Source organism: Chlamydotis macqueenii, chromosome 13 (assembly GCF_036417535.1).
Source record: "Chlamydotis macqueenii isolate bChlMac1 chromosome 13, bChlMac1.mat, whole genome shotgun sequence".
In the NCBI taxonomy this organism is placed as follows: Eukaryota; Metazoa; Chordata; class Aves; order Otidiformes; family Otididae; genus Chlamydotis; species Chlamydotis macqueenii.
In genome coordinates, this window is record NC_141568.1 from 9,855,008 (window position 1) to 9,878,681 (window position 23,674).

Below are 23,674 nucleotides of genomic sequence, written 5' to 3' on the forward strand. Positions count from 1 at the left end.
GGAGCATTACAGCAGATCCACTCCGCAGTAGCAGCAATTGTCAGACAGCCTGGCAAACAACATGCAAGTTTACCAGAACTTGAAAGTCACTGCAAACACTTCTGTTAACTTGCCCACCCCATCCCTACTTCTAGAGGGCCACATCACCCACACGGATTGGCTGTAAGACCTTAAATTCTTACAGTAGATCACACACGACTCGATTTTTAAGAAAGGATAATTTAGCCAAATACAAAATTATAGCAAGCATTCATTTATTAGTTAACTTGGAAAACAAACATTTCCAAGCAGCAGCTCATCAGTTACGCAGCTATCTCTGCTGTGGTGTGTTCTTGATTCCCCTCTGCCACTTGCAAGTCTCCTTGCAGAACAGGCTCCCTTTGAGCTGCGAAGCATAAAGGAAATGGAAATTTCCACTGACAGGTTCCCCAGCTTTTGCATTTTCACGTAACATTGATAGCGCTGCACAACACAGACAACTGACTGCTCTTTCATCTTGCTGTAACAGACCTGCCTCTTTCCAACACACCCAAGCAATGTTCTTTGCTGGCCTCACCACCTCCATGTTTCTTTCATGTTTACCTCAAGAAAATGAGAAAATGGTTGGCAAGCCTCTAATTAGAATCAAAACAAAGCTGTTTTCCCCAAACGGCTAAAAATATATATATTAAAAAATTTAGTAAATTTGCATATCTGTTAGATGCTGGTATATACTGATCCACTTTTTTATTCCAACCAGGGACAGCGGACAGCAGACAACACTAAAATTAGACTTCTTTCTAATGCATTGCGGCTGAAGGAAATAATCCTGTGCTGAAAAATAGCAGTTGATGGCCTGGTACTTTCCAATATGTAGGATCACTTGAAAGCAAATGGTTTTCCTAGGAAGTTTTTTTACAAGTGCTTCATTTAAAGACAGACTTCTTACTAAATTTAAGACCACTAAATTCTTTCAAGCACTGTAACAGCCTCTCCTTCTCACATAGCTCTAAAAACAAAGTCTGAAATATTTCCCTTGTGAAAGGTCCATTATAAAGGCATACATATTTTCAAAAGCATATATATTAATGAATTTATACATAAGCAGGAGTTGCTTCCTCCTAAAACATTCAGGAGTGTGGAAGTCTGTTGTCTAGAAAGCAGCTCCGCAACTCCTGTGATAACTGTCATATGCAGAGGCTGTAAAATTATCAAAATAACCATCAAAACACAGGAAAGTACTAAATACTGAAAGAGGCAAATAATGTATGAAAAGACATCTAAATTATAAAGAACAAAATGCCAAAATAAGCAAAAAAACCACGCAGCCACAACTCTACATTCTTAAATTTCCCACTAACTTTGCCAAAGAAGTCTCCCATTGGTGTTCATCAGCAGCTTTCGATCTCCCACTCTGCACATGCAACATCAGACTACAACTAGCCAATAATGAAGATACTCCCACACTCCGCTCACAGTAACGGTCCTATTAAACTAATTATCTTGAAATCACTAAGCAATAGCAGAAGGAAGGATGGTGTCATCAATTAATGGAAGCTTCCAGTCCTCTTCTCACTTCCATTAGAGATCTTTGGTACAATGATGGAAGCAGCATTTCATCTTCAGTACGTAACTAAATGATTGAGACTTTGCGAGATCATGACAACTTACTTCTACCTCTGTTGATCTGGCAATATGAACTAACGCAAAAGCATTCGCAGTGCATTCCATCTGCCCTTCAGGTTGAACTCCAACTATGTTATGTTGCTCCATGCTCTTTACGTAGGGGGTTCAGAGTGTGACCATTGCCCTAAAAATAAAAATACTTAACTTCTTTAAAAAAAAAACCAAAACTAACACAACTGGTTGGATTTTTAAGCTCTCTTTTCTCTAAAGGTCTCTAACAGAGTGCTATTCAGAGACAAGCAATGCTGCACTCAAGGTGGCAATTCTCGTCACTCAACTACTCTAAGAAGTCAGGGCGGCTGAAAGGACCTACTGCTTACACACTGGTACCTACTGCGTTATTTAGGGGGAAAAGGCAGAGAGCTGCTCTTAAGCTTCTATACTCACATGTGTTCAACACTGGCAAAGTGTTCTGGTAGGCAGCAGAAGTGTGCTGCAGGGCTCAACAACAGAACAAAAGGTACAGACATACAGAACCAAGGGTACACAAAGTCACTGAACTGTCTCTTCCAGAGATACAACTTCAGCTCAGTCACGGACACCATGCATACCACTCTGTGGTCTCTTGATAAAAAGTCTTGGTCAAACTTACCTAGAACATAAGCTAGATGTAGTATTCACTACGAAACCACTCACATCACACCAGCAATAACATCACGTATTTTATGTGACACTGATGCACTTATACACCCTTGTTATCATACTCTTGTACACAACTGTGTGCTATAAAAAGTTGGTCTTCAATCGCTGTTATCAGCTGTCAGGCTGCTGTAATGCTTGTTAAACAGCCACGCTGACAACAGAAACAGACTACCTTCTCTCTAACAGCTGCTGCTTTTTAGCTTTCAGCCGTGAAGATAAGCGGTGACAATACCGTCAGAATGCAGACAACCCAGTAACATTCCAGTGGTTCCACTGGTTTTGTTCCACAAGCCACCTGGATCTGCCCCACCTACAGTTACCAGCCATTCCCAATCCATCTAATGTATCCGCCAAGTCCTTGAGTTCCTCAATAGATTGTGCATCCCCAGGGTACAAAGGATCACCTAATTTCACATCCCAGTCTCATTTCAGACAAGTCATTTAAGCTTATAAACAGTTACTGCAAATGTGCAAATCGAAGCATTAATAAATTATATTTAAAACTTTTCTTTTAAATCACACAGAAGCCTAAAAACCTTTGGGACTGGTCTTCAACAGTGCTTACAAAATTACTGTTATAAAATAAAACAGAACATAGGCACATAAGTATCTGTACTGTCCAAAGAAGTGGATATAAATATCGTCCCTGAAGCTGACAGATCTTTTGCTAGAGTGACTAACATGTTGATTTTGTGACCTGTGTTTATGCAACCCAATTTGAAAGTTTAACTCATAATACAGCATGGAAATAGAGACTTGTACAAAAGGAATGTGCACTGCCAGCAGTTCTCTTCCTAAAACTCCTTGTATTTGAGAACACATTGAGCATTGCCAGTCAACGTTTAATAGTTAACGTGTGTAAGCAGTTCAAAATACCTGATTTTCACAGAAAGCACATAACTTTTTACACTACTACCCAGTGACCGTATTAATCTGTGTAAGAAAGTATGTGTAACACGGCTGTCCTAATATGAAAAAAACAGCTTAAAAAAGAACAACAGCTTAAGAAAGAACATACTGTAAATACAGCATCTGTCAAAGTTAAATAACTACAGGCTGCATTTTTATCCACTTCATCCACAAACAGTAATTGCTGGCATTAGCAGGAAGTTTTTCCTTCCAAAGAGATTCTACTAGAAGACAATTTTAGCTCTATTTAATGTAGTTTAATCTTGCTACATTTCAAAGCTCATTCTGCTGCTAGCATTCAAAATAAATAAAAGTAAAATGTATACTTTCCTCAGCATAAAGAACTGTCATACACAGTCTTAAACAACAGTAAAAAGTAAAGTTCAAAGACCAAGCTTAAAAACAGATTTGCAGCTATTTTTAACAGAGTGAGAATTTGTATGAACTTACAGTAAGATTCCAGTTGATCTGTGGTATTCTTGTGTGAAGATTTAGACTGAACATAAGCAACAGAACTCCAGTAACTACCAACGCACTGCAGCTCACAAACTCGAAGAAATAAAGGCCTTCGCAAGGGGAGCATTCCATGATGGTCTCTATGCAGATGAATGCAATCAGTGCCAAAACCTAGGAAGAAAAACAAGTGGAAAAAATATAAATAGATTTCCACATTTTGAAAGTAGCCACAAGTATTCCTGAAATTTCCATTGGGAACACGATCAGTTTACACTCAGGAATGTGTGATTTTAGTTTGTAGCAGGGCACTGTCTAAAGAGCAAAAACAAAAGCAAATTAATGCAAGTCTTTCTGGCTATCTCCTGTTCAAAGTGTATTTTAGCAAAATTACATGGAGTCTAACATCAAAATGACTGAGACACCCAGAAAGTCATGAAAACCCTTCAGGCCATTGGCTTAATATGCAAATGGCACCTCAAACATTTCATCTCATTTTTCCACTCACGATATGCTATTCCAAAACTTCAAGATGGAATGCATTTCTCCATTGAGCCAACCTCAAGCTCAATTACACAGTATTAATATAGTGTGATTGTGAAAGACATTTCAATAAAGCTATTATTTAAAATTCACTACCAACTTGAGATCTAAATCAATTCAAAATAGAATAGATTCAGGATTTCTACCAGCCTCCAAAAATCCTTGTCTTTTTCATGTTTTTTTTTATCAACATGCTGTATTTTGTATAAAAACATATTTTATCATTCCCTTATAAGACAATAAAACAAGCAGCTAATGCACAAAGGAAAAACTCCTGCTGCTGCAAACACATACATCTCACTGAGATAACGGTTAGTCACACTAAATTCAGAAGGTGTCTTCGTTGAGGTAACACAAATGCAGACTTCTCCAAGATGAGAGTTTACATTACTATTTAGGATAAAGCAGTGAAACTCGCTATACCTAAGAAAAATCTGCCCAATGCATAAAACTGAAATGTACTAAAACCATACACCAATATTCGCTACCACTGCGATACCATTGGATACCACTGATGAGTTCCCACAGAGTATACAACTTACACACCTAAATTTAAGATTCCTCTTTAAATACAACTGGTAAAAGTGACAGTTGCATGGACGGTTTTATTTTGTTGGCTTGGTTGTTTTTTTTTTTAATTTTCCATGGCAAATAAGGAAGGTCTTAAGAATGTTTTGCTTTGGTTTTCAAGACAACCACTCTCCCACTCCCCCCCTTACATTTCTCAGAAATAATTCATTTTTTTTTTTGCTCTGCTGCAAAATTTGAATGAGACTGTAGTAAGTCACTTCAATTTGAGGATTAAGAACTGTGGGAGATAGCCTCCTCACAGTTAAATATTCCATAATTTGAAGGATTTGCACAAACAAAACATACATTTAAAAGATTGACAGAAGCCACAATACAAATCAATTTCTGCTAAATCCTCTTTTGCAGATTTCAACAATGTTTTGCAAATACACGGCACTTTCATGCTTCATCTATTAATTTGTCTTTGTCTCCTATAACAAAGCTAGGAAAATGAAGTAAAAGGATTTTGAAATAAGTTACCATTTTTGTCACTAACATCAGCAGTAATTCTAAGTAAAGGACAATACTCCACACGCTTTGTTTGCCACATGCTTCAGAATGCAGCAGCTAATGTAAGTTTAAAAACTGATTAAATCAAAGCAAAACAGTTTTAGCAAAAAAAAAAATAATCATACTCGGGTAGAAAGTCTCTTACAGTTCATTCAGCACGCTCTCTTTAGGTACATGCAATACGAGTTTTTGCCAGCTCATAGAGCAGGCCACATGGAATTCTGAATGGATAGCCAGTGACTGAACACTTAACTTCAGATTGACATTGAATAGCTTTGGAAAAAAAAAGAAAGAAAGAATATGCAGGGAAATGGAACATTCAGAGAACCAGAATCAAAGTCAAGCTATGATTTCAGCAATGATACACACACTAAAAAAATACCGTCCAGAACATAGCTTCATTTTACAGTATTCGCATGTAGTGAAGTCCATCTTTTCCATGAACACAAGCCTCATAACTGAAGATGACACTGAATACAACTTAAAAAAGAAAAAAAAAGCAAAGCTCTAAAAAAAAAAAAAAAACCAAAAACCAAAAACCAAACAACTCGCATAGCTGTTCCAAGTAGGCAAAACATTAACTTTTAGATTAAAGTCTCCATTGTTCTTGCCACTGTTTTTGATACATTATGATATTTTTAAAATTTTTATTCTTTTAAAAAAGAAATGGTTCTGCAATATTCTCTAGAAATATTGTAGTACAAACCTAAACAATACTAGTTTCATTTTCTAATGATATGAACAGCTCTGAATTGTGCTACCAACATTAGGCTGAAGGAGCCAAAAACTCTGGCACGCCAATTGCCACACTGGGCAACCGGTACTTGCTGATAAGAATTTGACACTGACCCTTCCCCATACCGGACAGCATTGCTTCTTCAAGGCTAACGTACCCATCTTAGCAGTCAGAGCTCAAAAAGGATGAGAGAGATTCTCGCATACAGCATTAGAAACAAATTATGCACTGAAGAGACACTTGGAGCAATGAACTCTCATCATTACATGTTACTGATAGACTCCTAAGCTCAGATTCATAAACTTCAGAGCAATTCTACCTTAAGACTTCACTTAATCCCTTGAGAAATTATAGAATACATTTACCTGTGACACATCTTTAGAAGAAAAAAAAAAAAGTTAGCTGGGTACACTTAGGTTTGACTTAACCCAGAGCATTTCCAATGCAAGTGAAGATGTGCCATGAGTTCAAGTGACACGCAGTGGCATTAGCGTGCAGTGGTCTGGGCTGGCGCAGCCCAAGTCTATTAACATGTTTAAATGTATGAAATTATTTATGAGACAGGCTATATAAATTAGGTAGGGAATTAACGCAATTTTGCCACTCAGAATACCACTTGACTGACATGACAATAAAGCAGAATGATGTGATGATAAGCGTACCCCTAAGGTGTCCCACCACAAACCGCCGACAAACCAAAAGTCTTGGTCTCAGCTACCCCAGCTTATTTTCTGAGGGACTTGAGTGCTGGTTTAGCGCTAACCATTTTCTCCTGTTCTCTCAGAGTGCTCTGTAACTATAATGAAAACATATTCTTTCTAACCTCGTTTATCTCCATTGCCTACCACCCATCACCGCCTACTGAACCAACTAATCTACATGCAGCTCACAGCTTGCCAAGGCTCAAAAGCCTAAGAAGTCCCTTCTCCAGAGTTTCCTATGCTCTTCCCTCTGCCACACCACACATCCAAGGTAAAATTGGTGCCTTGCCTTACCACGTTGGCTATGCATACTCTCTTGGGAAGAGGGAGGACAAAGACCCTCCAGCCCTCCTGGGAAGCCTCCAGACAGCATCTGAGGGCACAGACTCGCGCTGCCCCAGGTGACTGAGGTGCAAAGCTGCAGCAGAGAAAAACCCTCACTTCCCAGCTGCTAAAGCTTTGCTTTTGCTTTCTAACACAGCCCACCAATGCTACCTTGGAAAACCAGGAGACAAGATCTACCTAGGGCTGCTTTTGCCTCCCATGATTGCAGTTCCAGGACTAGCTAACAAAAAAAAAAAACACCCCAGCATCGTATCACCGCACAGGTCTAAGGCAATGAAACGCACACTGCCATTTGTCCAATGCAGGAGACGACCCTCACTTTCAAGTCACACCTCTTCCCATAATTTAGGGTGCTGAGTTCTGACAAGTTTTCCACAAGCAGAAGTTTCAGAGTTGGTTTTCTGAGGAAAAAGAAAAGTTGAACGTGGTGATCTCCTCTTACATGAATTACTGCTCTCTCCCATAAATGATACAGCTACAGCTTTCTCAGCCACAGTCAGAGAAATCTTCCTCTGCTTGGTCAAACATACCTTTTCATCTGTTTTTCTCTGGACTGAGTACTTGGGAGAGTTTTCTATTCCACCCTAACTCCTCCAGTGCCCTAAGATTTGTATAACTCTCTTTTATTACTATATTTCTCTTTTTTAAGAGTTGCTTTTGGTTTCCCTTCTGCTTCCACTCTTCTTGAAGTAAGTACAGTGGATATTGTGTTGATATGCAAATTTGTCATCATGGAAACATCTGCTTATTCTACTGGTTGCTTAGGTCCATGCAGAGGCATCCTACGCTGCCTGCAATACCACCTTTTCCTTGAACAAAAGAGATGAAAGAGTCTGGTCAACAAAGTAGAATCATCAAGAGCGAGCTTCAGGGAAAGCTGAGAAAAGGTCTGGGTCTGCCCAGACTCGCAGCCCAACGCGTGCAGTACAACTCGGACTCTGTGACGGAGCAAACCCCCACCACCCCTCATCTCCCACCACCACACAATGGAAAGACAGGAAGAAAAAGTCTCCAAGCAGAGGATTAAGTACGAGATTTATTTCCCAATAATGATTTTTTGTGCCTTTTATCTTAAATAAACTGGCAAACTGTTACCCAGTTGGATTGTTTGGGCTGTGTAGGACTGCTAAGATAACTTGTGCACAGTGCGAGGCCACTGCACTCCTGTTGCACAGCACTGAACCCCACATAAAGGCCCCATTCAGAGGGAAACAGCCCCTCACTGGAAGGGGATGAAACGGCCACAATTCAGGGCCACTGAACTCCTGGAAGAGAGCTTCTATACTGGGATCCAATGTCCTTTAATTTAGCCACATTAGCCTCCTACCATTACTGTATTCATCTCAACTTTCCTGTAAATTCCCCTGGAGAAGGGCTCTTAATGAAGAAATCATCTGCCTTAGGGCTACGTAAATGGCTTATATTTACATCACTTTCTTGGCAACACAGGCACTTTGGACATAAAACACCGTATTTCCCCAAAATGGAGAAAATGTGCTATGACAGGCACCAATGCTGAAAGAGAGCTTTTACGAGGTTGCTAATGGTGTGTTTTTCCTGTCAGAACATGTTGTGTTTCATTTTTGAAGAAAACAATCAAACAACTTAGCACTAAAAATAAAAAAGACAGTTCTGCAATGAAAACAAAGTAAAAAAAAATTAGTTTTCCTGTTTATCTAAAACGTTACCACAGAAAGCCTTATTGTGTGGTTAAATGACATAATTACGCATGATTTCCAAAAAACCACAAAATGGTCAGCATTTTTTCTGCCTGAAAAATACCCACAGAATTTTAGTAAAAATGTCACACTACCAAGACATTTTTACATCCAGACTGTTTAAATTAATGGTACAGCAGAATACATATGCACAAAATAGAGAAGAAATAAATTGCTTTTACACCACTTAAAGCATCTGAAGACATTAAACTTTCTTGAATTAAAATCTAGATTTATTGTTCTCCTTTACTTGGCCTAGCAGTCCCAACTTAATGTATGAAACCAAGTGGGTCTCATTCCTTGCAGAGCACATGCATTTCCCACATCTAAACCAGCTGGCACAGATATGAATATTTGGGATCATATGGCTTAAACACAGCCCTGCTTCTCCAGCAGGAAACCATCTTTTACCCTCAGCAGAAGAATGACTGATTTCCCGTCTGTTCTCAGTCTGCATCCTTAAGACTAAAAGCAATGTGCTATTAACTCCAGTAATTGGACTGCAAGGAGCCTTAAATCACAAATGAGTATTAAACTTTTCTTACAAGATAGAAAATTTAGGAAAATGACACTTACCAGAGAGGGAAGCTCATGAAGCACCAGTGATTCAGCACCCTGGATAAACTAAACTGCGCTCTAATGGCACAAAAACTCTGAACAAATCCAGAGAAACTCAGACCTCCAGATTCAACTCTGATTTGGTGTTGGTGGTGACAATAGAAATAGTAGTAGAATATTTAAATTTCAGATCATTATTTCAGCTCTAGGGTTTTACGCGTAGCTGCAATCCTCAAGTTTTCATTATTTCTTACTTCACTTGTGGATATAACATGGCAAAACTTCAGCACATTAAATACTGCGGAATGTTTATTAAATCAACTCATCTTTTGTCACCTCTAGTTTTCTATAACCCTTGAAAGATTCAGCTACTGCTGACTTGTCTTTCTCAACTTAAGGAAAAGACCAATTCTAAACAGAAAACATGTTTCTGAGGCCAGAAACATTTTGATGGTGTATTATGAGAAAGGGCCATATTTAAGAACAAGAGTAATCAACACTCAGCAACAGAATGATTGTGGTTTTGATGCAGTAAGTACATCAAAACTAACACTAAAAAAAAAAAATTAACTGTACTGAACTAAGTGAACAGAAGACATTCTCAACTGGCTAAAATAGAAATGCACCATTTTTTAAAGGAAATTTGAGTCTAGAACAAAAAAAAAAAAAAAACAAGCTGCAGACATGAAGTAGTGACTTACTGCCTGCTAACTATGCAATAGTAGTGTTTTATGTATTGCTTGGACACACCTGTACAACAAACACTCTTATCTGCTAGACTGATGCAAAACCAATTCCAGTTCAAATACCATTAAACAAATAGTCTTTTACAGCATGGAAATATTTTCTGGTTTGGCTTTTTTTTAATAAGAAAAAACAACCATAGTTCTTCCTGTTACTGCTAAATAATGTACTAATTTTTTTTTTTGCATGTTACATTTATATTTTCGTCAAAGTAAATCCATTTTAGCACTTGAAGTAATAATTGAACATGCAGACTGTTGTGAAGCCCTGGTTTGCACATTCCCGTGCTCATTCTGGAGGCGCCCATGACCAGACCCACGCTGCGCTGCTCCACACAGGGCGGCCATGAGCTGCAGCACCAGACACGGCTGCGGCCACCGCCTCCTCCCCTTTCACCCTACCAGAGCAGAGTGGGTGCCCAGGTGGCCCCTCACACCAGTCCCTTCTGGCATGAGGGGTGCACCCCGCTGGGACTGGGACAGGCACCCTCCTGCAGCCCCATCTCCATCCCCGTCTGGCCCGCTGTTATTCTGGCACCTGTAAGAAGTTGCTTATCCCTTCTTCACATGACTTTGCAGACCTGACCACCAGTCTCTCTTATTTACTCACATCCAAAACACAACCATCTTCCTTATAAAACAAACAAACTACACCAAGAAATCTGCAAACAAACAAAAACACTAAAATGCTCCGATTTACTTATATTTCAGGTTTTATCCAACGAAGCAAATGACCAAAAGAACAACTGGACAGAATCTGAAGCCAAGGCAGATGGCAAGGGGGTATTTGTTTTAGGCACATTACATTTCCTCACAGAAACCTGAATGAGATTGAAACATACCTTCCAGAGTAGACAAAAAAGGAATGTAACGTGCCACCTGTCCCATAAACAAAAGCCCATCAATAGCTTTGTAGCAACCCCACTGCGTAGGAATGTTCATCTGAAGATCACACAGAGATCCACGCTTAAAACAAAGGCAAACAAAACATGCAAAACATAAGCAGTTTCGGCCACAATTTCTTTCCATGAGAACCTGTGCCTCCAGTCCCCAGAAACTACAACTCATGTGTCTCATAATTCAAAATTTTTTCATAAGCAACAGGTCCTGCAAGGCAATAATGAACAAAACCTCAACACACTAAGTTATATAAGTTTCCCATTTGTATGCTGTATTAATAGTTTAATTCCTATGCAACCCAGTGAAATGAACAACTCAAACTGAAAGGATATTCTGCACCTGTAGTACACTGAATTGCGCCAACACCTTCAGTGAGTGGACATAAAACAATAAATTATAGGAGAAGGTAGGGATCCCCCTCCCTTTTCACCAGATCTTGACACCTGAGGCTTAATTTTCCCATTCATTGTCTCATACTCCTTTTGACGGACAGCTGCAAGCATAGCTTTTTATAGTCCCAAACATCACAAGCTGGTCTCTCTAACAACACTGCCCGGTGCAAGACATGGCAAGTTGCTTGGAGGAAGGCCAGACAGTAAAATCCTCCGAAGAGCCAGCTCCACAGGCCTCGGCATACCTATGCCTGTGCCTAGGGAGCAGAGAGGGACGCTCCACAAAGCCAAGGCAACTCCTGCAGACTGACCACTGCAATACGTCCACATTAGACTTCAGAACAGCGCTCCGGAGTGCTGGTAAAAACCGTCATTAAATCACACAGAAATGTGGAAATTCTTAAACGGTAAAATTACTCAACTATGTTTCAAGTCCAGTTTTATCAAAATTAGAACAGTATTTGCATATCATATTCTTAGGCATGCTAGTAAAAATAGGTCAGAAAAATATGATACATTTCTTCAGTGCTGTACTAAGTAGAATTTTGTATACAGTAAGTCCTCTGCATTTTCCTCAACCACTGCCAGTTGCACATAGTGGGGGCAGAAGGGTGGGAGAGGGGAGAATAAAATATTTTTTTCTGTTAGTCCCATTTGCTGCTAGTCCTACTCATGCAAGCTTTCCTACAATATTAACACTGAGTAAAAACTGACTACAGGAAACAAAACGTGGAAAAAATCTAGTTTATCAGCTGAGTTCAAGACAAGTTTAGTAACCTTCAATTTCAGTCACCAAGGTAGCGAAAGATACAACTTAGCCTCCTTAAAAATCATTGGTAATTCTTATTTGTCTTAAAGGCTAATTTAATAGTTAGCGTCACTAAAAGTCACTAGTTTTGTATCAGTAATAACTGCGCAGGATGCTCAAGAGAGCACGTCCAGGAGAGGTACCTCACAGTACACTGTCCAACTTCCCACTCCCAGACTTTCAACAAGGGTACAGTACCCTCTCCAGTCCATTCTCTAGTATTTTCTATTAAGTCAAGCTGTAAGAACTCATAACTTACAATATCTTTGCTATTTAAACAAAATGGATAAATACCAGGCTGCACGCACATGCTCTCTGCTGAAACACAGTAAGTTACTGAGATTGTGTTTGTATGATTTTTAAACAAAGTGAAAAAATTTTAGCTATTGCTTCACTTATGAGAACTCTCTGCTCAGCTCTTAAAAAAAAAAAAAAGGAAAAAAAAAAGAAAAATCAACACTTTTGACCTGACTTCACGTTCCCATTCACATTAATAGGTCAACCTGTGTTGGAAACCAGGCTAGTCAAAACAATATTAAAACACAGTACTGTAAATCTGTAACAAACAGCACAATAAATTAATTGGGTTTAAGAACTAAAGGTGTACTCATAAAATTTGTCAAGTATTTGATCTGTGCAGCCTCACATTTAACTAGCCCGTTAGGCTATTTTAAGAAGCGAAAGTTCTATTTTAAGACTATCAGAATCAGTCTGTATCCTTTAAAACCTCATTTAATCCCAATTACAAGTAAACATCAAACATCCCACAAATACTAAAACAAGAAAGGAATTTTAATGAGAAAACAATCAGGAACTTAAAAGTAGTCCTAAGAAATCCATTAATGTTTGGGGGGTTTGTTTTTGTTTAAAGGAAATGGTGCAAGATGTCCTTGAGATCCCAACGTTCCCAAGATTGCAATCTGAAGGCCCCATTAGATGCCATGCCTTAAAAGGCAAAAAGAGTCTAGACATACTGGTAAAACAGAACATTAAAAAAATAGATGTAGGCCAGAACATTAAAGAGCACTGCCAGCTGTACTGGGGAATGCATGAAACCTTCAAGCCCGCCTTGCTGTTTAGACTGTCTTAGAAGCATTATACAGTAGCCCACAAACTTTCATTGCATAACTGCAAATCCACCTACTCGTGATTTTATAACTCAAAAACAGAGCTGCCTAAAGACAGCAAACAAACTTGGCACACTGCAAACAGAGGGCTATAAAACGTTGTCACCACCACAAAAGCCCTAAGACTCCGGCAAAAACGCCTTCGCCTTCTTGGTCATGATTCTGTCCTGCCACCGCGAACTAAGCATACTGAACATCCAAAGACTTAGAACACTATGCTATAATTCTGGAAGAGCACTTTTTCCAAAATACTTTAAAGATGTTACTAAGTGATAACAGCTTATAAAATTAAAAGATCACAAGGTTTAATAAAAGGTTTCATCTACATCAGATAAAAAGTTTCTAAGGAGTAAATGCAACAATTAGTACAGAAAATTATTAATATGGAAACACTTGTAGTTGATTCATAAAATAATTTTGAAAAAAACTGCCAGAACATCCCAAGAGACTGTTGTGAGTAGTGCTGTACCACCGGCAGACTTACAGCACTGGAACATAACAACAGTGTTTTTAGCTCAGGTGAAAGTTACAGCAGGAGTATCACCGCACGCAACCCCAGATCTACTTACAGGACATATTTGTACACACTGGGACACATGGCTGCTGTGCTTTTAAGCTATGCTGTAATGGAGGGAATTATCACGAACAAGTTCAGCTCACTTGCAAGCTGAACACTTTGTGAACATACACACGAGCTAAATAAAATTCAAAAAAGTGCCCTTAACAAGACACTTCTACTGTCAACACCTGCATAACAAGTTACATATTTAAAAAATTTTAACTGCAGACAATGCTGAAGACACTTGTTTGAGTAAAAATGCATCATATTCTTCCACAGGCTAAGGCATTAAGTATTAGAGCCTTAATTACAATTAATTAAGTACAATAGTGAGAAATGTGATACTTCTAGTTCCCAGTTTAATTTGCACACGGTGAGATTAAAACATTCAAAGTTACTCTGCTTACCTGAAATCACATTTCAGGCATTCTAATTACATATTGCAGCATCAGTACAGTTTTCATCCTGGGCATCTGATAAATAAAACAATGCATGAGACCTGTCACTGTAAAGACCACACTACTTGGTTCATGCTGCTGCGTACTGCCTGGGCTGCTCAGTTCCGGTGAGTGCTATGCCAGCTCTAAGACCTCTCTGCCCATAGTCAGTAATGTTTTTGACCCATCTTCCCTTTACTCATGGTTGTACGTTCTTACACCTACTCTACATCAGGCTGGCGTTATCCAGTTTTTGCTTTCTTCTTCTCATATTCTGAAGAGTTGATGGTACAAGTTCCATAGAAACCTAAATATTACTTCCATGTTTTGGAAGCAACTGACTACACAACTCATCTTAGTATTAGGGGACTTATTTTTTTTTAAATCAGATTTATTTTTTTTATCCAGCTCTAATTCAGAAATAGCAACTAACACTACTACAAAGTAACAGCAATTGACCCACTGTTAACATGTCTATTCATTGTGCAGCTCGCCCTCTCTGTATAGAAAATTTCAGTATAAAATTATTTGTTGAGGTCTAGAGGCAAGGCAGGTATTTCTGAAACACAAATTTGAGCACAGGATGATGACTATCAAAAAGCGTGCAAGTTGATTTGACAAAATGATGCCCTAACTCGCATCAGAAATAACAGATTCCTCCTATACTGGTTATGTTACAAGAAAAACACATCTTAAATTTCTAGTCCTTTCTCCTTGTCTTCTTATATTAAGATGACAATTAAATCCCTAGGGAGGCTCATCAACAAAAGACACTACTGAAATTATTACAAGGAAAAAAAAAGTACTTTCCAAATAATAATCCCATTAGAACTACATTTCTTACTGTAGCATCTACAATTAGTACAGTCTATCTATTACTATGACACTGGTTCATAATAGGAGGAAAAAAACAGAGCATACATATTACGGAGATTACAGAAATTTATCCTGAAAGCAGAATTTAAAACTACCCACCATCTCAGATGGAAATTTAGAACAAGAATTTGGAGTTCAGTGACAATAGGACACCAGCCCATGGCAAGATGGTAGTTAAGAGACACCATGAGAGAGACTCAAACCCAATCACCTTTCTGTGGGAAGACAACCACAGTCCTTCCTTTACTTGCACACAGAAACAATAAAAAGTAAAGCTAAACAGAGTTTTTGCATCAATCTTCCCTCTATGGTAAATGTCAGTACAAAAATATTGTCACACAGCAATGCAGATCTACAACCTTCAAAAAGAAACCTTTCCAAAGAGAAATCAAGAGTTTCAGAGACACTGAAGAGACACGGCTTACCTAAAGAGGATTTCTAAGCATATTTGCGTATTACAAATTTGATACTTTTAAGAAGAGATTATAATAGTCTTTTTCTAAGACCAAATGCCAAAGATCACCAGTATCCCATGTCATACTTAACACCTTCTGAACAAGCAACTACAAGCAATACAGAGAATCAAAGTTAAATATACAACACGCAAAATCACAAGGATTTCTTACATAAACACACATTTATTGTTTGGAAATTATACAAGAATAAAAGACAAAAGATGCAGTTAATCACAGGATGACTATAAACTACCAACGCGATCCTAGGAGGTAAGAGGAGAGGTACTTCCAGCAGAGGCTTGAAAAGTGACATGTGATACACACTGGTGCTAAGACACTTGCGAGGTCACCTACCACTCAGTCCGTGCCTACTGAGAAACCATTCCCTCGGTCAGCCAGCAGTGCAAGGAAGGGCTGCTGGACAGTCCCGAGAGCAGAGCCCCTCTTACAAGTCGAGTCCAAAACAATTTGTCTTGCCTCATGCAGCAAGAGGAAGGCTGGCTGAGCGGAGACAGGTGTTTCAAACTGCACAAAGAAGTAAGGAGTTGTTATGGAAAGTGGCAATGTTAACACAAGAACAAATGGCTATAAATTTGCTAGAATTAAGTTCATGCCAGAAATGAGGAAAGTTTCTATACCTCCGAAGTGCAGGACAAATGAATAAAAACTAACTTCAGGGTGAAACAATCAGTTTTTAAAAAAACTGTGAGGTACAGGGCTGCCTTAGAGGGCTCAGATGTCTCCTGCAGTGCTCTGCTTCTCACCAAGACCACTGAATGCTTTATGTCAGGACTGATGACCCGACCACCGAGGAACGATCTCAGCATGCAATAAATATGACGGAGAATGTCATCTACTGACCTCTATCAGCCACAGTCAAACTTTCTGTAGCTTAGCTAACAATCCATTCATATTAAACCAAACTTCATAATAACTAATGTGAAAGAAATCTCAATTTATTCGCATTGCATTCAGTGTCCAGCTGGTAACTTTATGACTGACAGAATGACAAACGCCTGTAAAGCACCCATCTCCCCACTCTGACAACCCACAGATGAAGCACATCAGGAGTCCTGCAGAGAGACCCAGGCAGAAAGGAGCAGGGAAGACTTAGACATGCCGTAAGATGCGGCACACCAGACTGAGGCGGGAGGCTGGGGACTCTATCTAATCCTCCTCTCCAGAAGCTGTAAGAATGAGATGCTGAGCTGAAGGCATAAGAAGGTAGCAATAATTAAATATGAGATTACTGAACACCTCATGATAGTTTTCAATCTAATCCTAACAGTTAGCAATTAGCTTACTCCTTGGAATATAAGTGTTATTACTCTAGTTTCTTAATATAATTAACAATTAGAATTCTCAATAGTTTTATTAATCATGTGGGCATGTATTACAGGCTTTTTGAATTTTGTTTTCTTCTTGCAATAGATCCTGATAGCAAAGAATTTTACTGTAATACTGGCCTTAACCAATTTCTGGATCTGGAAATGTATGATAGTAAGCCACAACACAACCTTTTCCAACATTCAGTTACTCTCCACCAATGAAGATGGAACTTTTTATTCTGAAAATTATGAACATATGAACTGCTATTCCCACTAGATTTCATTTAGCTCAAAATCTTGCCTCCACTGACAGGCAATAGCATATGCTATAGACAACAAGACAAGAGCAAGCGCACAGTGATACTTCCCAGTACGCTCATCAGTGACTTGTAGCTCGGAGACCTCCCAAGCAGAAGTATTATCTTCTTTAAAAGGAGTCTCTGATGGGTTTTTGTAGCATTTGAAATAGACATAGGAAGAAAATAAAGTCTAGGGCTGTCTGAGCCAAAGCGGCCATCCCTAATCTCCACAAATGCCATCCTCTTTTAAGCTAGGACATAAGGGCTTTTCAGACACTTGCTATTTCCACCTGAAGATTGCTCTGTGATCTTACTGCTCCAGTTAAACCATTCCTAACTACCCCCGATGTCACAAGAGCCGACCAGGCACAATTTTTCACACCACCTGTCCCCGCTGTTAGAGGAGCTCTACGTTACTTTAAATCAAGCGCCTGTGAAAACCTGGCCGGACCCCGGTGAGAACCAACGAGGTTCCCAACAGGATCCTGCCTGGTTTCCTCGAGACTCACTCGGTGGCCTGACAAACAGCCCACCCAGAGCTACGGTTCCCAAAGAAACCGAGAAGCAGACAACAGGCAGTCATGATTCGCTATGGGAATGTCAGTGGGAAATGTATGTCTGCATCCAATTCTAATGATAGTAAGATCCCTAAAGGCACAGAATTACAACAATCAAGAAAAAATAATGCCTTTAGAAAAGTTGAGAGAAAAATCAAGTGACAAAAAAAAAAAAAAAAAAAAAGTAGGCAATCTCATCTAAGTGAAACAATTCCCAGAGAAGAGGTACCTGCTAACCAGCCCGTCTCTTTTGGATGACGGCAATGGGCCCCTCCTGATTCCTCACGTATTAAACACCTTTCTTCAGCCAGCACGCTGAGAAAAAGGAGAGACTCTCCTTAGGAAATTCAAGGGAATGGGGAAGAAGAACCAAAATGAAACAAATAATTTGAAGATGTTTATAAGAAAGTTTTCCAGGGATATCTGTTCCATTGTTGTATGATAAATCTCCATAGGAAGAATTAAATCCCCCAAAAGCATGAGAAACATAAAACCAAGCCAGAAAGTAATGAAGATAAACTCTAAGAAGCTTTTTTGCTTTGGTCTCAAAGGACAACTATCTAATCTCTCACATCTGCCGTATGGCAAGGTACTGCTCCATCTAAATGCTGGAAAGTCAGCTGAGACAGTTTCCACCTAGATTTCAACTTCCCCAAAGGAAAAGCATTTCTTTGCTTTTAGTACACAAGTGTGCTGGCTGCTCCCTGACTTCCATTTCAAGTTCAAATCCTTATTAAAAAAAAAAAAAAGGATGAGAAATCCATACTACTTTAAAGTCTTACCTCCCCTCTCCATTCACCTGCCTGATGACACCTGATCAGGTATCTCAGCAACTCCAGTAGCCCTGAAAACTCCTTTTCTGATGTGGTCCAACACTCACCACTCTCCTTCAGGCTTCTTTAAAAGAGGCTTACAGCTCCAGCCCCAGTTACAGCAGATGTTTCCTCATAGATCCAAATAAATACAGACACAACTATTTCAGCAGAACAGTAAGATACAGGCAAAAGAGCTACTTTACAAAAAGCTCACCTATCTAACAATAAAACTTTCAAAAAGAGGAAAATCTGTTCAATACTAAGCTGTTCCACATGGGTCCTTTTTATTACTTCCTTGCTATTATTCATATTGAGTATTACTGACCATTAGCAGGGAGACGTATGTACTACATAACTGTTCAACTTAGCCTTAAATATTAATACAAATCCCTAAATAGTAAAATACCATTTTCTTAGTTTGCATATATAATTTAAAATTAGCAAAATACCAGAATGCTATTCAATCTTTTCTAGGAGTCATGGGAAAGCAAGCCAAAATAAGACTAAGAAATAAGCTGCAGAATACTTTATGTGAATCATTATAAAACCCATTATGTCAGTGCCCCTTTAATGGACATTTTAGGGCATATTCTCCTTGAAATATTAATAAATATGAGTTAAAACTATTCTCCCCTCTAGCAGAACTTGAATTACTCCATATGCCTAAAATGTCACACTGCTTTCCGTCTTGTTACAACTCCTGTAACAATGTTTTGTATCAATAAAGACAAATCTACCACAAAATAATAGAGCCCTATGACCACCTATTTCCAGGCACTTGTGGTGTTTTGGGTTTGTTTGTTTGTTTTTTTTTCCTCCCATTCCTGTTGCTTTTGACAATCAAAAATGGGCAGCTGGAAGAAGAGCCATTTAAGCCACAATGCCCAACAGTTATCCTTCCAATAGAGCACTACAAACTAGTTTGTGAACGAGTCCTTCAACCAAAGATTAGAAAAAACAGCAATGTTTGTCTTGAGCTGACACTTCTGCAGTTTTATCTGCCAGTCACATATGTATGTGAAGGCAAATCCTGATGCTAAATGAAGCACATGCATTGTAATCTTTCCTGTAGCATTCTTTTTACTAGAATCTATTTAGAGACCTTTTATCTTAACCAATACTTTGCCTTTTTCTTACTTTTTTTTTTTTTTAAAGTTTTCTTGTGCGCCATAAAGGGGGTTCCTCCTTGTTTTCAAGAGCTAGAGTTCTACACTATGGGCTTTGATACATTTTAGTTCCTACAGTATTTTTGTAAAGGTATTAGTACACATTATAATTAAAATAATTATACTTGGCAAATAAGTGAATTAAGTGCACTGCGGAATGTGTTCTCTCTTCTCTTTCTTTTCTGAGACTGCTCAGTTGTCCATCAATTTGCAAAATTCAGTAGTCTGCTCTACCAGTCATCACTGTGAATTAGAGAGCTTCTTTTGAGTACAATTGTGCAGAAACTGAATGTGTTGAGACGGTACATAGGCTTCCACCCTGTAGTAGCTAATTTGATTTCCTGTTAACTTCTGACCCACTGGATTCATACACTCCATAGGAACCCCGCACAATAGCTCGGATCACTCTTATTAAAAAGGCACAAAACATTACTTAGCTCCCCTGAACATACAAATCTGCATTTATAAGCCTTCCTAAGGACGTACTGGAAGTAGTGGTGTCTTCATTCCACAGACAAGAAAACTCCCCTACCTGTAACTCCAGCACAGCATGGTTTCTCCCCCATCTTTCTTTACAAGACTTAAAAAGTTAAGAGGTGTACTCCATGTAACTTTGGAACTTGTTCAAAGCAAATCAGAGTTTAATAATAAAGGCTCCACTTGCTCATGATCAGTAATCACTCATTTAATTACAAGCTTTTAACGTGACTTGCCACTTATTAGTGTACTACAACAGTAGGAATAGAAACAAAAATCCCGAGGGCAGATTATTTCAGCATATTAGGTAGCACCACCCCAGGATTTCTACCACGTGGACAGTTTTTAACAGTTCAAAGACAGGTAGATGTTGCACAGCACTGACAGATTCTTTGGCTTCAGTCCCAAAAACACAGAATGCAAATTCAGCTACTCCTTGTTGTTAAAACTACTCAGGTAACAGGCTCACTGCTACCACTTGCAGACCACAGATTCTGTTCTACACTGAAGGGATGAGAAGAAAACAAACTGCACTTCCAAATCCTGGATTTTACTCAGTGTTCGTAAAAAATGATCAGTCCTCTATAAACTCGTGTCACTGTTGAATCTAGGATACTTTGAATGTATTTTACACAAAACTGGTACATGCAAGCTTTGTTGTGTACTAACCAGCAGTGGTTTTCAATGCTGAAGTTATATATATGAAATATTAACATGTTTCTGCCACCACAGTCCTCAAAGAGCTCACTCATTTTAACATAAAATAATCTGTAGCATTCCATACGAAACTACTTAAAATTTTATTTCAAGCTGCCATTTTCATAAAACACATATTTTAAAATATCCTGAAAAACACATTCGTTGATTTAAATAAAAAACGTTAATATCAAAGTGACTTTGAAAGTGGATCAGATGAAGATCAACATCAGCATCATCAACAGGAAAACTGACAGAACACTTCGGTGTCACTACACATTTAACTGCCACGACGCCCCAAGACTTGCATGGGCTCCATCAAACCAAACAGTTTAGCTGTTCAAAGCACACGAACAAATGCCGCGTATGTTTTAATTCAGAACGGAAAAACGTGGGTTTGGGTTTTTGTTTGTTCGTTTGTTTTTCCAGGGTTTCTTTTCTTTTACTCTGTACCCTGAAGAGAACTTCAGCCTGCTGAAGGCAGGCACCTACGTGAATACTTGGCGGCACCCAGGCCGACCCCCGGCACCCCGGGCCCGCAGCCCCTCACCCGCCCGCCCCGGTAGCCCCCGGCCGCCATGCGGCTCCAGGCGAGGGGCCCGGGGCGCGGACACCGGCAGGCAGCCGGGCGGGCCCCCCGCCACCGCCACCGCATCGCAACGCCTCTCCGCGGCGAGTCCACCAACGTGAAACAACGTTTAACATTTAACGCGAAGCACATGTCTACCGAGAAGCTCCTTTTTTAAGTTTTTAACCTATACAAAGCCTGCAGTGGTGGGGGGTTTTAATACCCTAGCGCTCGAAGGGCAGAGGCAGGCCCTGGCACGCACACTGAGATAAAACCTCTTAACCAAAGCCAACCGGCACGGCACAGCACCCCTGCAGCACCTACCGCCACGGAGGCCCAGCCGGGGCCGTTTCCCGCTGCGAGGGGAAGCCAGACCACCTGGCGGGAGCAAGCCCGGACACCCCCGGCCAGCCGGGCCCCTCCCGCCGCGGCGGACGGCAGCGGGGCAGGAGGGCGGGAGCCGCGAGGGCAGCTCGCGCCGCTCCCGGGCCGAGCCCAGCCTTCCCGCCCCGCGCCGGGCTGACACAACCCCTCCCCCGCACCGGTGACCCTTCGCACAGCGGCGGTGACACGGCGCTGCCGGCCCGCGCCGGGCTTCCCGGCCGCCTGAAATGGAGGACTGTTGGGCCGCCGCCAGGCGCCGCGCCCGCAGGTACGCACCTCGCCGCCGGGCCGTGCCTGCCCCCGCTGCCCGCCCGCAGCGCCACGGGGGAAGGAGCCCGCCGCAGGGGGAGCTCTCCCGAGCGCGGGCGGCGGCGGGCCCGCTCCCCGCCGGCGGTACTTACCACCTCAGCCAGCTTGATCCTGCCGAAGGTGCCCCGCAGGTAGTCCAGGTCGCAGCGGAGGCCGCCCAGCCCGCGGCGCTGACTGACGGGCTCCGTGGTGGGCTGGTAGGGACTGCTGGCCCCCGAGATCATGGAGGTGCTGGACGCCTCGCCGTCGAAGCCCTCCAGGTCATCGCCGTTCCTCATGGTGCCGCCGGTGCCGGTGCCGCCGCGTTGCTGAGGGGTTGGCCGCGGAGTCCCGGCCCGAGCCGCGCCGCGGTCGCCTAGCGGAACGCCGGCTGCATGGCTCCCCCCGTCCCGTGTCAGGCGGAGCGGCGCGGGGAGAGCGAAGGCAGCATGGTGCTGTGCCCCGGTGCTGTGCCCCGGCCCGGTGGCCGCCGCCGCCTCAGCCCGGCCTCGCGCGGGAGGAGGAGAGCGGCGCCGCTCAGCGCCCCGCCGCTCGGGGGCGCCCTGGCCCCGCCGGGGGGCGCGCGGACCGCCCGGACCGGGCTCCCGCTTGGCCCAGAGCCCCGCGCCTCCCTCGGTCCCCGCCGCTCGCTCCGCTCCCCCGGTCTCAGTCCCGCTCCGGGCTGGGCAGCTCGGCTCCGACGACGGACCCCGCCGCCGCCGCCGCCGCTCCTCCCCCTGCGCTCAGCGGAAAGGGCGGAGAGAGCCCGCCCCGGAGGGCGCGCCGCGGCCGGGCGGTGCCTCCACCGGCCACCCACCCGCCCCGCCCCTGCGGCCGGCACCTGCCCCCGGCCGCCGCCCCGCCCCCGGGCCTCGCCTGGGTCGGACGACCGGTCGTTCGCCGGGGTCACCTTGGCGGGCAGGGGACGTTTGGCGGTCCCAGGTGTTGACTCCGGGCGGCTCTGCCCGCCCAGAAGTCATTAGCGGTCTGTTGCGTTCCAGGCTTTTTGACTTTGGGTTTTCAAAATGCGCTGATGTTGAGGCCGACACTGAGAAAGTCAACCATGCTGACATTTTTAATGGTATTCATAACTCAGAGCTAATCCTTCGAGATGCATAAAGCAGTCCGCACTGCTCAGAATTACACTTTCAGGCTGTTGCGGTACTGTACCCACAGTAGTGTGGATATTGGAAACCTTCAGGGGACTCTTCTGTGAGTGTCAGAAACACTTTAAAATGTAATTTTTAATAATTAAGTTATCCAGGTAAACGGTTAGTTTTCCTGGACTCTGAATAACTTTCTGGAGAGACACTTTTTCTCTTGCTGTGTTCCCACAAATAAGGAAAAATTGCAACAGAATCTTGCAAATACAGGTGCATCAAATGCAGCTGAAGGGTTTTTTCATACGGAGAGACGGACAGACTGACTAGAAATTCAAGGTGTTCAGTG

The 23,674-nt window shown here is 41.7% G+C and overlaps 1 protein-coding gene across 1 annotated transcript in view; it reads right to left on the reverse strand.

Annotated features, from left to right (window-relative positions):
* Positions 1–22,835, reverse strand: part of CMTM4 (CKLF like MARVEL transmembrane domain containing 4) — a 35,112-nt gene extending 12,277 nt beyond the window's left edge. Inside the window, exons 1-2 of the mRNA XM_086758384.1 lie at positions 22,339–22,835; positions 3,667–3,843 (exon numbers count right to left, since the gene is read on the reverse strand). Coding sequence (XP_086614510.1) covers positions 3,667–3,843; positions 22,339–22,524 — 363 coding nt within the window. The 5' untranslated portion in view covers positions 22,525–22,835. The remainder of the gene's footprint in view (positions 1–3,666; positions 3,844–22,338) is intronic.
* Between the last annotated feature and the right edge of the window lie 839 nt (positions 22,836–23,674).